The sequence below is a fragment of the Triturus cristatus genome, chromosome 5_1, assembly GCF_964204655.1.
Source record: "Triturus cristatus chromosome 5_1, aTriCri1.1, whole genome shotgun sequence".
In the NCBI taxonomy this organism is placed as follows: Eukaryota; Metazoa; Chordata; class Amphibia; order Caudata; family Salamandridae; genus Triturus; species Triturus cristatus.
Genome location: NC_140587.1, coordinates 646,760,773 through 646,776,190, shown reverse-complemented (window position 1 = coordinate 646,776,190; position 15,418 = coordinate 646,760,773). Strand labels below are relative to the sequence as shown.

Here is a 15,418-nt window from a genome sequence, read left to right as displayed (position 1 = left end):
GGTGTCATGTACTCATACTCTCCTATGTACATTATTTTGCATGCTCTGCTGAGCTCTGTTTCAGAGACATGCCATGCACTTTAATGTGTGCACAATGTAAACAAGTCTGTTTTTTTGTTAAAACAACATGCACTTGTGAGCAATCAATTGAAGGGCTCTGTTTCCAACTGTACTTGTTGCCTGCCTGCGGAGACCTCCATTTCCTGCCACAGCATCTGGTATTTTGTTTTTACTGGTACAATGGTTGCTAATTAAGGGCCTCTGTTTCCTGGAGAAGACTATACTTGGTAGCAAAAGACACACAATTGATGGACGGAATGCAAAATAATAACCCCCAGTCAAGAGATGTAGGTTAAATCCATCATTCTTTTGCTCACCATGCCAGCCCAGTTTAGACCTGGCCATTTGCAAATCAATCTTGACCCTGTGCCTCATGGGAACAGTACAGCCCGAACTGCCAAGCCAAAAGCAAATAAACGATTGATTTAGGCCCAGATCTCTGTACTGGGGTGAATGTATGACATTGCTCTGCATTATGTCCATCAATTGTTCTCTTTATACTTATTGGTAGGCAGCACCCTCCATGTGCATGACAGGCTATGAATACTACATTCGAAATGCGACTGCCCGCTTCCATAGGAATAGAGCAATTTATGATCTCAGTTTCCTGCTGGAGTATCTAGTATTTTGCTCTTTTGTTTGTACAATGGCTGCTGACTAATTATACACAGTTGAGCAATTAAATACCTCGGTTTCCTGCTGCCCTCATTACCTGTCAGAGTGCCTGGTATTTTTTTTCATTTGTACAATGACTGCTGATTAATTTTGGACCTCTGTTACCTTTGGAAGACTATCTTCTAATAGGCAGCAAGAACCCTCCACATGCATGACTGACTAGAAGTACCATGTCCAAAGCGTGCCCGTCTGCTTGGCTTCATCAATTAATCCAAACCAGCACCACCTGTGGGTTTGAGAGCCCGCCACAGGCAACAAAAGGAACCCAGACACGGTCCCTTAGAAGCTGGGGGCTTGCAATCTTTCTTGGAATCCTGTCCCTACGAGACTACTACCAATAATCTTGAACCCTGGAACCGGGACGCTATGCCAGCACCTCCCTCGCCTTGATTATGACCATCATTCTCTCACTTCTGCTCAGCACTCCAGCTACTTCAGTCCATTACAAGGACCTCAGGTTAGTGCATTAGCAGTGTGCCTTTCGTTTTTGGTGTCTTTTCTTCAAGGACACACTTGCAGGTTGAATTTAAATGAGGAATTTTTAGTAGAAGAAAAATAAAAAATTACAAATTGTATGAGTTGTGTGAAGTAACACAATGTACAAAAACAGTAACAGGATCGTTCTAATCAGTGAAGTGCTTAGGATTTAGTGCGGGGGTCAGTGTTCAAAAGACCCACAAGTGGACTCACATTTCTTTCAGTAATACTGGGTTATATACTTTCTCAAAGTCTTGCACTAAAAAACTCTCTAAATGAACCTTTTATTTTTTTAAACAGCCATTTTTCACCCATGTTTGACCTTATAGAGAGAAGAAGGGTAAACTAAATTGTGGTCTTCACAAGTAGGCTTAGGGATTGTAGAGGTAAGCCACAATTAACTGGAGGAAGGTAAAGAGAACACTGCTCAAGCTGACTGTAAAGCATTCATGTATGGTTGCCTAAAGTGACTGTGCTATTTTGTCACAGAATACCTGTCCTGGTAGAGTCAGCGTTACCTACCTCTAGAATTTGAAAGGTACTGCTCAACAGGATAAAGACGCATCATCATTCTTTCCTTGAGAGCTCCAGGTACACCAGAACCACCACTCTTTCTCACACCCCAATTCCAATTAATCTCAGGGTCAGTTGTTGAATCAGTTATCTCTTCAGATACTTAGGATTAACCTCAGGAGGAAATGGGGAAATATCTTTTGTTCTGCATAAGTCATGTAAATGGTCTTTAGTACAGCACGGATGCCACTACTAAGGAATTAAGAACAGCGGCTGCCAGTGCTCAAAGATATCACTGTAACAGTCAGTAGGCTGCAACTACTGCAGAGCGTGTAGCCAGCAGCCAACCAAGAGGGCCTCATCTGCAGAGCCGGGCATGGCTTCAAAGACCCACATCCTTGAATTCATATCGCAACATCATCCAGAAAGGCTGCCGCCACAGCCCAGTAAGAACTGAGTCCACACTGGGAAGGTGGGAAGGTAGGAAGGTATACTGGATCAGCTAATATCAAAAAGGTTTGAGATCAAATTACAGGTAAAATGCAGGCCTTGGCTTGCACCAGTGAATGAAGGCATGTGGGCCAAGGTGCCATGATTGCTGGAGATTGTCTTTTGATGCTAAAAAATAAAAAAACTGCTGAACTGAGCAACACACTGATAATATTGAGCTAACTGCATCAGAGCTTAATTTTGCCGAAATGCACAGAACTGTGGGGGTGATAATTGTAGCAATTTTGGCCTGAGCAGGAAGAGGATGATTACTGCAAAGGGAAGAGGGTTGTTGCACCTCACTGATAGAAGGCCGCATTTTGAAACTCCATGTGTCACATCTATAAAATTGTAGAGTATTATTTTTTTTTGTCATAAAGATATGCACTAGACAGGACATTAGCTTATTTTATGTGTTAAATGATTGTGGAATTCTGAGCTCGTGCCCATACATTACCTCCGGGGCAAGACTGTTTGCCCATCACCAGCTCGAGTGTTAAGTACAGAAAGGGTTGCCCTTGGACCACCTTGCAAAGCCATCATAAGACGGGCCCTAGGACACCAGTGGAAAAGTATCTCAGCCACCACAGTTGGGGACGGTTAGACCCCATATCTGCCCTTTAGGCCCAATATCCACTGAACCTCTAAGAGGTAAGTGCTTAAATAGGATTTCCTCTAATAAAACTAATACATCAATGCCACTTCTAAAGGCTCAATATGCATAAATCCTAACAAATTACAATATGAGGCCTACAAAAACACAAACTTTACCAATAATTGAATAATCAACGTTCTGTTGGTTTCTAAATAAAGACAAAATATTTGCGTATACCTCTTGACTCAAAGCCATAACATCCAGTTCTTCTTCATCTTCAAGAAAATCTTCATCCGAGAGAAGATCTTCAATGGATGTGTTGGCGTCGACCTTTATTGACTTGCCGTCCTTTCCAACCAGTTTTGGTGTTAGAAGTTCCAAGACTCTAGGGTTGATTGTCTGAACCACCTAAAAAAGGAACACTGTAAAAACACACTGAACTGCAACATAAGCTTCCATGATTGTGGTTGTTCAACCTTATATCAGTTCGTCCTTTCTCAAGTGAATCAACTATGTACATTTTAATACCTGAAACTTAACAAGGTTAATATCAATGTAAAATTATTATAATTTCCAGGCAAACACAGATTTTTCTCGATATTGGAAGGAGTGAGCCAAGGGGAAATGCTGCAATAGCTACTTACTCGTTGATAATCAAGAAGTTTAAAGAATTAAACCTTGAATATATTCTGAATACTATTTTATCTCGTGAAGAACTTGAAGCACTGCTCATTAAAATTATAAAAACGTGCATACAAAAACATCTGAGATGCTAGAAAGGTTCGTAGTTTATAATCATAAAAACTACCATACCTCTGGGAGAAATGCTGTTTTTCGTTTCTTGCACCACACCCTGCCAGATTTGAGGGAAAGGGGTTACATTTATCCCAAAAAATGCATGAAACTCAAGGGGAAAGATGTCACTGACCTTACAGAAAAATAAAAAACGTTGATGGGAAAAGGGCTGGGGAAATTGCATTCTTAGGGTTAGGGAAGGAATCACAATCTCACTTCCTTCCTAAAATATAGCAAAAGAAAGGCTGGTAAAAAAAAAATTGTTATGCTTTCCAATTAATAATTTTGGGCAAACGACAATCTTAACAGTGAAACAAAACCACTTAAGTTTCTGCAGCTGATCGGATGTCTCTGGTCACGACTAGTAATTTATTGATTGCTTTAAGTGTGTAATACTTAATGATACATGTCAATATGTTTTTTTAATCGCACTGTGGAGTAAGCATTATTGCACTGGTAAAGTAGCTATAAAACGTTATCTGGTGGCCTTCTCTGATAATTACTCATGCAGAGTGTTTGCCAAATGGCTGGGAACCATAATCTGTGCAGATATCGAATTCACAGCATTTTCAGCAAGGAAAGGTGTGCAAAAACCTGTAATAAGTCTGCTAATTTGGGATCGCTTTGAAGACACTCCATCTTCAGCAGTAATGTTACCAAATCTTTCCCACCACGCAGGCAGAGGTAAGTGTGTGGTGTTGAGACTCCAAGTGGGGGCAGAGGTGTGATTTGTTTCCATTTTGAAGTAGATGTAACAATCCTTTTGGTGGTAGCCTCTACATAAAGATGTTAGGTCCAACATACACATGTGTAACGCACATGGACAAAAAGTATTGTATCAAATGCCTTTAGGTCTTCTTGAACCTATATCTTTAGCTCATGAGCCATGCTTACCAATTTTACTGTGTAGCCTCATTAGGCTGAAAGATGCAACACGGCTGTATGAGCAGTTGATACTTTTCACTTGAATGTTCCTTTTCCCCTCAGTAGGTTCCCTACGCTCCAGAAATGGATACTTCATTATTGATGCTTTTTTCTTCATATAATAACATCACGTTGTAACTATTAACATATTACCAAGTTTGGCAGACTTTCAGATAGAGAACGGACAATGATCTATCTTCTGGACACCATCTGCAATTTACAATTACATCTACAGCAAAACCGAAGAGATGGATGAAGGTTTAGAGCAATTGTTGTATTGTTTTGCGTCTTTCAATCAGAAGTGTTTGAAGTGTTTATGTTATGACTTAGCACATCCCAGTTAGTCCAAAGTAGTTGCACAACTGGAACCTTTGAGGATACTCACTGCCAGTACAGCCATCTGAAGACCTATTTCAACTGTGATTCTCAACACGCACAACAAAACCATGTCGAGGACCCCCAGGCTAGGATTAATTTTACTACACAGTGTGACTTGAATTCTTTAAATAGAAAGCGACCTGAGAGCCTGGTTTAACTTGAATGTGGACCAACTGGGATATATATGACCAAGTCCTGAAGTTGTTTCACGATGTGGGAATGAAACGCGCAGGCTGCTATCTTTCTGTTGTGATTAATGACGAATATGAACTATAAAAGGTTTCCAATATGGAACCCAGCATTGGAATTAGCCTTGAGCAATGGACTGTCTGCAACCATCTTGGAAACAGACCACTCTGCTATGTCCATAACGCAGGTTAATTTTTTTTCTATTTTTTGAAGTTTAAATTACTATATATGGGCTGTGCACAGTCAGCCAGAGGAGGTGGGAAATGTAGGTTGTGTAATAATTATAGTGCTGTATTTCACGTCACAATTCTTTATGCCATTTGCTTCAACTATCATTCAGTGTTTACAAGTGGCAAGAATCAAAACGATCCAAAATGTAAATTGCATTTCAACAGGTTCCACTATAATGCACAATAGAAAATAAAATTCCTTCTGCAAAAAACTAGATACAACACATTCCTACATGCTCTTGCGATAACAATAGGACCACAAAGAGAACGACATTGCTGTCAACCAATGAAGGCTTTCAATTGAAACACTTGGAACATGCTAAACCAAAAAAGGTTACATCGATAATCAGAACATCGAGAATAAAGGTCTACTTACTTCCTTGGCCACGGCTGAAAACTTCATGACATGTAAAGTTTCATCATAGTTGGAAGCACACTGGTTTATGTTCACTATCATGCAAGCTTTTCCTTTGCCACAAAAGAAGGGCTGAAATAAGCGAGTCAGTTTACTCTCTCTGAAGGGAATATAGTTGTGCTTCATTCTGCAAAGATAAAACCGGAAAGAACTTTCATTAAGTACAATAGTCAGTACAGATTTATTTTCTTTAACACTTTTAATTCAACCCTGAGGTGCTCATACTTGTGTGAGTGCAGGGGCATCTAAACAATTTTGGGGGCCCGGGGCCGATCATATTTTGGGGTCCCTGTTTGGAACAATCCAATTTCGGCTTTTACATGCCCTCTTTGGTCAGGTCACTAACAGTGCACAGACGCACTCATCTAAATTATGAAGATCTTACATCAAATATTCAGGGATAGTGACGTGTGTTTTCAATATTGTAATACAATGGCAGCCCGCTAATATTACTGCAAATAATCCCCGTGAAACTCTCCAATGTCTCATATGTGAGGTCCTGCTTTAATCTAAAAGAAACATTTTTTTATGGATGTTGCATGAAAAATAAGCACATTTCTCTGCAAAATGCCTGTAATAGACTCACACATCACCCACATAAATAACAAATTAAAAGGAAACAGTACTTAAAACAATCTGTTTAAGAATTACCCAAAGTCATCAGGGCAGGTTTCTCTGCAGAACAGAGCTAGTTCTATCAGGGCCCACTGAAAGGCTGGGGCCCTGGGCCAGAGCCCACTTTGCCCATGCCTTAAAACGTCTCTGTGTGAGTGTACACTTCACAATTCATTTTAATGAAACACAGCAGACACATTCTACAGGCAGTCAGATTGGGTTGTGGGTCAAGGGTAAGCCAGATTTCTCTGACACACAAAAAAATGTTTTGTATACTTTAATGTGTCGCCCTACGTGGGACTAGTATCCCAGGATGTGGATCCCGTGCAAACTTTCACTGGAATCGAGCTATACCAGACTGATGAGCCCTAACTAGGGCAACACTGATCCTGGGGTGCTTGTGTTCAGGGAGGAACAGGCCTGGCAGTCCGGGCTGGACATTTCCATTAGATTAGGGTCAAGACTGATTTGTATATGGTATGATCCAAATTGAGGTGGTTTAGTGTGCAAAATAATAATGAACTGTGACGTGACCCGAGTATTCACTAGTGGCTGAGATTAATTCAAGCAATCCATCCATTACTTTTTTGTATACTTTAAATTGCTCTATAGTCTGCTTGTGACGAAGAGGCAATAAAGAGGTGGGAAAGTGAGTTTCGGAAGAGTGGTGGACCAAGTGCCAAGAGGGTGTATACGTTACATTACACATATTCACAATGGAATGCCAATGTAGAGTACGAGTAGCTATTGTGGTTAATAGAAGATTTTCCAGGGAGGCGAAAGGAATGCATGGGTAGGTGCTTGTATGAGAAATGCTACAGAAGTGTCAAGGTTGGTCACAACCGAGGAGGAGTGAAGATGTTTTTAAAGTGGGCGTCTGATTCTTTCGTCATAACAGGGGTGGTTGGTTATCAGTGGAGCTAGAGATGGGTAATTGTTGGGGCAGACTGATTTTTTTTAAATGGCTCCTAGCACATTGAATCATCTGTAAGGTTTCAGGTTACATTTTGTGGGTTGTCTGAGGATCCTTTAGAGAAGTTGCTAAAGACATGCAGGTATGTTTAACATATCGAGGTAGAAACCCGACCTGATCAGTTACTTCTCCATATAAAGGACAGGTATTTAATCTAGCCAGAAACTGAGTCGCTGCCGGGTATAGACACTCGGCACCACACTGAGATCTTGGAAGTGGCATTGTCATTTCATAAACCTAAAGCGCTTTCCTTCTTAATCTCTAACGGGGATGTAAAAGCATGCATCCTGTAAATACATTGAGCAAAGCCAAGTACCTTTTTAGAACTGCGCCTAGGATTTGTGTTAGACACTCCGTTGAAATTCTCAGAGACTAATACATTATTTTAATACAACCGAATCCAAAACTGGCATTAGCAAGTATTTTCTTTTAATGACTGAAAAATTGATTGGATATCTCTGAAATGGGTTTTAACAGGCACAACAGGAGCAGCAGTAGGATGATGCTGAGCCTTTTTGAGCAATGGGGAATCAGGCTAGCTTAGGAGCCAATCAGATCTCCGGACTCTCATTTTAATGTGTCTTGTATACAGTAAGCTTTGAATTTCCTTTTCTAGTTTTCATTGAAGATGAATCTGCACACTTCTGAGAATTTGTCCACTGGTTTTACTGCTTCGTTTAGCGTTATTTGAAAAGATATGAATTTTCCAAGACCTTGAAACAACTGTGGATATATTCTCATAATATGGTCTTCTATGTAATCCTGTGAGTCATGGCAACAAGTTCCATGATTTGGGCAGTTAAACTGCTTAGCAAATATGGGGCCGGTATTTCACCTCTTAACACATGTATCTCCAGGGTCAGACTGGGATACAAAATAGGAATGGGCACCAAAATAAAAGTGGCTCCCATTAGTGAAGCAGATAGCCAACAAATTGTTAGTACTAGAGAATTTAACAGTAAAAAACGGCCCACCTGGCCAAAGGCAGGCACACAACTGGTAGAAAAATGGCCCACACACTCTTCTGTCAGACCAGTCCATCAATCACTGCCTAATTCCTCTATAGGCCAGTCCGACCCAGTGTATCTTGTCATTTAGTTACATTTCCAAAAGTGATCATTTCATCAAATTTCCCCAGCTTTTTGGAAGGATTGCGTGCACCCCACTGAAATATGCCATTGTTTTTTTTTTTTTTAAGACCTTTATTTACACATCATATATTCACAGTCATGGGCCTACAACCGCCTGGGCCGGCCACTAACGTAGAAAAAAGGGAGGAAAACAATAATACAGCAATCATGAAAACAGGAGCGAACCGCACGCGTAACGGCTGCAGCTGCCCATAACTGAACCCAGCGCTACAGAAAGGTTTCTTATTAACTGTTTTATAAATAAAAACAACAAAAGGAAACTTAGACCAGGCAGAAGAACTCCATTAGCAGGGACTTGCTCTCTCATGAGCGGGGGACAACAGCGACAATGCAGCCCAGTACACAGTTACTCACGTTAAGAAGGGCAGGGGGGGGGGGGGGGGGGCAGGGAAAAGATCGGTCATCAATCCTGTAAAACGAAGGGGGAAAAAGACCATGAACATCAAAGTCAAGGGGACATCGTTACGTCTGATGTGACCACCAAGGGGGGGGGTGCATATAACCCCACGGTAGGAATTCCAGGGACCCCACATCTTACTCCATTTCTTAGGTTTGCCTCTGGCCACGTAAACCGTCTTCTCTCGGAACATGCACCAATCCATATTCTCTTTCCACTTCGTAACTGTGGGAGGCCTACCGGAACCCAGAGCTGTGCAATGTCTCTTTTGGTGATCATGTTGCCCAAAGTCACCCAGCGTTCTTGTGCCACATCGCAGTCAGTCGGTTCCCACACATTCAACACACATCGCAGAGCCTCAGGGAGCAGAGCCACACCCGTAACCTCCTCCATCACTGCATGCACACCAGTCCAGAAACGTAGCACCTTCGGACACTCCCACAGGATATGAAGAAAAGTACCAAGCAGGCCACAACCACGCCGACATAAACCATCACTTGTGTAACCCATGTGAAGCAAGCGGGGACCGGTGACATAGACCCTATGTAATATCTTTAACTGCACAAATCGAAGGTGAGCCGGTATGGCAACCTCCCTTGGTGAGGATATGGCAGCGACCCAGTCCTCATCATCCAATTCTAGGCCATCGGCGACCCAGACCTCTCGCAAATGTGTGAGGAGGTCCGCTCGAGTATTGATCAGTTTTTTGTAGATCAGGGAAATAGTACTATCCGGCAGGTAACCATCAAGTAAACTATCTTCCAACGGGGAGGCTTCAGGGATATCTGCAGGATTCGGGAAAGCGGAAAGTAGCGCATGGCACATCTGCGCATAGCAAAAGAACTCCCTATCGCTCAGCTTATATTCCGTCTGAAGAGCTTCAAACGTTTTAAAAGCGCCCTTCGTCCAGAGATCCCCCACACGACTAATTCCAATCAAATCCCACTTCTCAAAGCCCTTAGTACGCCATAAACCACCCAACGCATCAGACGCATACAGTGGAGTCGCACGAGAAAGACGGCCCGTCCATCCCGTAGCAGCGGTGGCGCAATGCCAGGCACGTACTGCATTTTTCGTAGGACCGGTCAATTTAGTGCCTCCCTTCGTAGAATAAAGCGCCCTATTGAAATCTCTGCCCGGCAACAGTAGCTTATCCATCTCGTACGCGGGGTTCACCGCCGGGCCATATGTCCCATGGTTCACCGCCACCAACTGGGACGCCCAGTAATACCTTCTAATATCAGGAAGAGCTATGCCACCGTCATACCACGGAAGGGTCAATTTAGCGAGAGCAATTCGCGGTCTCCCATCCCAAACTAGTTGCCTCTGTAGGCTCTCTACCTCACTAAAATATCGGGCGGGCACCACGTCCAGCGTATTCTGCAATGCATACAAAAAGCGTGGAAGAGACATCATTTTGAATAAGGCTGCCCGGCCAAGCGGCGATAGCGGGAGCTTCCGCCAACGAGCAACATCGGCCCTCAGCCGCTGGAGCAGGGGCAGCAGATTCAGAGCATAACGGACCGCCGGATCCCTAGGTATTTAAATCCAGAATGTGAAATCTGAATCGGACAGCCACGAGGGAGAAAAGGGGGGTCGCCAACCAGCACATAAACACAGGATTTCACCCAATTAATGACAAGCCCTGAATTGCGACCGAAGGAGTTCAATACATCAAATAACACTATCAACGATTTCCGCGGGGAGGTGAGATAGAGCAAAATATCATCTGCGTAGAGTGACACGCGATCCTCAAACGTCAGTGTCCACCGAATACCCGTCATGGAGGGCTCCCACCGGAGCCACGCCGCCAGGGGCTCCAACGCGAGAGCAAAAAGAAGCGGGGACAGGGGGCAACCCTGCCGCGTGCCGCTCCCAAGCAAAAAGGGGGTAGAAACTCTACCATTCACCACCACCTGCGCCAGCGGTTCCACGTATAACAACTTCACCCATCCAATGAATCCAGGTCCAAAACCAAACTTAGCCAGCGCCGCCCAGAAATACGACCACTCCAACGTGTCGAACGCCATCGTGGCGTCTAAGGACGCCAAAATGGCGGGCTCCTGAATAGAATCAACTCTCGCGAGGACTCCGTGGAGGCGCCGCAGATTCAGCGCGGTGTTGCGGTGCGGAATAAAACCAGACTGCTCCGGATGTACCAGGTCACCAATGACTTTAATCAAACGATTAGCGAGCACTTTAGCGAGAATCTTAGGTTCAGCGTTTAGGAGTGAGATGGGCCTATAAGACGCACAGCAATCACGCGGCTTGCCCTCTTTATGGATCACCACAATAGTCGCTAGACGTTGATCACGCGGAAGGGAGCCGGCCTCTCGGGATGCAATAAACATCTCACGGAGATAAGGTGCCAGCCTATCTAAACGAAGCTTGTAAAGCTCGATCGGAAGGCCGTTAGGGCCGAGAGCCTTTCCTGAACGGACCGAGCGAATCGCCGATGCTATCTCATCGTTCGTCAACGCCGCATCCAGCAATTCTTTATCATCGACCGAGAGGCACGGCAATGCAATATCTCGTAGCAGTTGACGAGAGTCGTCTTCTGGCCTCTCCGAGACCGGAGAGTAGACGTCACGCAAATGGTCCGCAAAACAGCTCACAATCTCCCCCGGATCCGTAACACTTACACCATCAATCATTAAGTGGGTCGCACACCGCTCGTCATACTAGCAAGTTGCCCCATAGGATTCTGGACAATGAAGTAGCAGCGGCGAGTACACCTATGCTACATACAGACCTGCTCCCTGCTGACGAGAGGCAACTACCTCGAAACACGTGTCCAGGGATGGCATTTATTTTCAATACTTGTAGCATAGGTGTACTCGCCGCTGCTACTTCATTGTCCAGAATCCTATGGGGCAACTTGCTAGTATGACGAGCGGTGTGCGACCCACTTAATGATTGACTTTAAAGGCTCCCTCGAGCTACACGGCTGACGAGTCAGGATCCCGCACCCGCGCGCCGTGAAAGGTATTTAACCTTGTACTTTTGGCAGTCTACCGGCACCCCACATACAGACCTGCTCCCTGCTGACGAGAGGCAACTACCTCGAAACACGTGTCCAGGGATGGCATTTATTTTCAATACTTGTAGCATAGGTGTACTCGCCGCTGCTACTTCATTGTCCAGAATCCTATGGGGCAACTTGCTAGTATGACGAGCGGTGTGCGACCCACTTAATGATTGACTTTAAAGGCTCCCTCGAGCTACACGGCTGACGAGTCAGGATCCCGCACCCGCGCGCCGTGAAAGGTATTTAACCTTGTACTTTTGGCAGTCTACCGGCACCCCACATACAGACCTGCTCCCTGCTGACGAGAGGCAACTACCTCGAAACACGTGTCCAGGGATGGCATTTATTTTCAATACTTGTAGCATAGGTGTACTCGCCGCTGCTACTTCATTGTCCAGAATCCTATGGGGCAACTTGCTAGTATGACGAGCGGTGTGCGACCCACTTAATGACTTACACCATCAGCACGCACAATCACCGGGACCACACGACTCGCTCGCTCTCTCCTCTCCAGCCATGCGATCAACTTTCCAGCCTTGTCACCAACATCATACAAGCGCCCCTGTTGTTCCCGACTAGCGAGCTTGGCCGCATCCGTAACCAACGCCCTATAATCCGATTGTTTAAGGCAAAGGGCATGGAGTTTATCCCGTGTGACCCCCCGCCCGAGATCCTCTTCCAAGTCAGTTATGTCAGACTCCAGGCGTACCACCTCCTCAGTTTTACGTCTCTTAGCAAGGGAGATCAAGGATAGGGCCTGCCCACGGATGACTACCTTGAAAGCCTCCCACAATGTTATGGCCGATGAGTCTGAACCCTGATTTTCTACAAAATAACGGTCAAGAGACTTAACCAAAAGGGCACGAGTTGTGGGGTCATGCAAATACCAGGGATTAATCGGTGCCACCCTCCCCCCTGCCCCCAAGACCACTTCTAAGTGTAGCAGGACCGGGAAGTGATCAGAGATACCACGAGCCAGATGTCTGACCTCCCCGATCATTTGAGCTTGGGCGGCCGGGATCAGCACATAGTCCAATCTAGATAGGGAGCCGTGGGCGCCAGAGTGAAATGTAAATTGGGCGAGTCCCGGATGCATCGATCTCCAACAGTCCACAAGCCCCATAGTGTCGATAAAGCCACCCAACCAAGAGTGCGCCCCGGGGAGGTCTCTGGGAGGGTGCCGATCCTCTGTACCCGATACCATAGAATTGAAGTCGCCACCTACCAGCAGGAGGCCCTCCGGGAGCCCAAGCAGCAACCCTCCCAAGTCCGCAAAGGTGGTGGTTTGCAACCCAAGGAGGACATAAACTGAAACCAAACACAAAGTCTGTCCTTCCCACCGGCCAACCAACACCACGTAACGCCCCCGGTCGTCGTGCATCACCTCATCAATTTCCAGCGGGAGAGAGGATCGAACCAAAATGCCCACACCTCTGGAGCCGGTAGTAAAACCAGAGTGGGCCACCAAACGGTAGCCCCTTCTATTCATAGCATGGCATGAGTGTCCCACCAAATGCGTCTCCTGCAACAGAACTACATCAGGAGAGAGACGTTTCAGATATTGTAGCACCACCCCTCGCTTCAATCGGTCCCCCAAACCATTGACATTCCATGTTAAAAAGCGCAATCCCCTACCCCCCATTTCCACCACAACGGTCACCCCACCCACGTTGAGAGCAAAAAACAGCACACTGGTTGCCTGGTACAAAACAAACGCCACACAAAAACAACTCCCCTACCGCCACCCCCCCAACTCCCGTTACACACACCCCCCCACCCTGCACCCCTGCACAAGACCATTCAGCCACCCCAACTCGCAGTGTGCCTGTCGCCCCAACATGAACCTACTCTACGGAAAGAAAGAAAACCCCCCGAGGAGGAAGAATCTCACCAGATACCCCGCAGCCTCCCAATGATGAAGGAAGGGTGATACAATCCTAAAGAAGAAAAAACAATACATCAAACCCAAGTCGGAGGTGAACACAAAATTGTCTAGGAACCACCAGTCATTCGTTCACACTTGATCCGCTGATCCACCACCCTCATCCTCGGCTCGTCCTCCCCGCCGCGCCGACGGTGCAAGGTGTCAAGCCAGTCCTCAACCGCCTCGGGCCGGTTGAAAAAATAAGTCCGTTCCTCCAGTTCAATACGTAGCTTGGCCGGGAAAAGCATAGAGTACTTCAAGCCCATGTCTCTCAGCCGCCGCTTGACAGTCATAAATCCCATTCGCTGTTTTTGTACCGATTGTGTAAAATCAGGATAGAAACTGATGTCCACATTTTCATACTTCGTCGGGCCATGCACACGGGAGGCCTGCAGGATTGCGTCGCGGTCCCTGAAGTTGAAGATCCTGGCAATGATAGGTCGCGGTGGGGCCCCAGGCCTCGGCCAGCCCCCCGGAACTCTGTGTGCCCGCTCCACCGTAAAGAATTTGCTGAGGCCTTTCGGCGCTAGTTTGTTCAGGATCAGATCTTCCACAAAGAGATCGACCGGCCCATCCTCCGACTTCCCCGGCACACCGATAATGCGCACGTTATTCCGCCGGGCCCTGCTTTCAAAATCCTCCAGTCTCTTAACAGAGAGGTCGCTGAGGGCCCGCAAACTGCGGATCTCCGTCTGCAGTTCAGAGACATCCGTCTTGAGGCCCGATGTCGTGAGATCGAGTGATTTGACCTTTTCACTGGTTTTCGACAGGTCTGCCCTAAGTAAGTTAACATCGATCAACACGGTGTCCAGCTTGTGGGCCAGCGAGTCGAATTGCTGGCCGACTGAAGCCTTCATGGCGTCGATGGCACCCATGACATCTTGCAGTGTCAATTCCGTCGAGGGTGACGGGCCCTCCTTGGCCGCATCCGAAAGCCCACTCGAACCGGGAGATCCCTTCTGCTGGGCATAGCGGTCCATGTTGTTCGTTTGCACGTAGCCACCTCGCCAGGTAGCTCTAGACTTTTGCTTGTCACCGTCCAGCCGGGCCGCCATTACACAGCAGGGAGAGCAGATCCAGTATACCTGTTAGGCGTAGCGATCACCCTGGGGAGTCCACCTGAGTGATGGACAGCCCCCCTTCGTCAATGCCACTCGACAGCCACAGATCGGTCCAAACGTAGAGCGACTGCGAGCGCCCGCCACCAGACTCGTAGAGGAAAGTCAAAAACGAAAGTGAAACCAGGGGGGGAACGGGCCCGCCCAAGACTCTGGAACCGTTGTTGTTCGATTGGAGCTCGGGGACAGTGCCAACCAGAGTCCAGGGTGGCGCCGCGGGGCAGGCCTCTTTCTGGAGTACAGAATAAGTCGAGTTCCCAAAGTCCAATTTAGGTTCCGAAAACAGGAATCACCTCAGCGTCGGTTCACCCGTAATATTCCTTCAAAATAGCAGGATTATAGCCAGGATAGACGTGGGAGGCTGCGAGGGTCTCGGGAGCCCTGTGCCTACGCGTCCATCTTGGTTGCGCTCTAGGCTCCTCCGAAATATGCCATTGTTGGATGGTTTAAGCATGAGCTTTTCCTTTGTTTT

The 15,418-nt window shown here is 46.2% G+C and overlaps 1 protein-coding gene across 2 annotated transcripts in view; it reads right to left on the bottom strand.

Annotated features, from left to right (window-relative positions):
- Window positions 1-15,418, bottom strand: part of LOC146831328 (kinesin-like protein KIF20A) — a 445,700-nt gene that overhangs the window by 216,463 nt on the left and 213,819 nt on the right. For both annotated transcript variants that reach the window (XM_085605605.1, XM_085605604.1), the window contains 2 exons: window positions 5,702-5,867; window positions 3,047-3,217 (listed from right to left, as the gene is read on the bottom strand). In XM_085605605.1, the coding sequence (XP_085461731.1) occupies window positions 3,047-3,217; window positions 5,702-5,867 (337 nt within the window). The remainder of the gene's footprint in view (window positions 1-3,046; window positions 3,218-5,701; window positions 5,868-15,418) is intronic.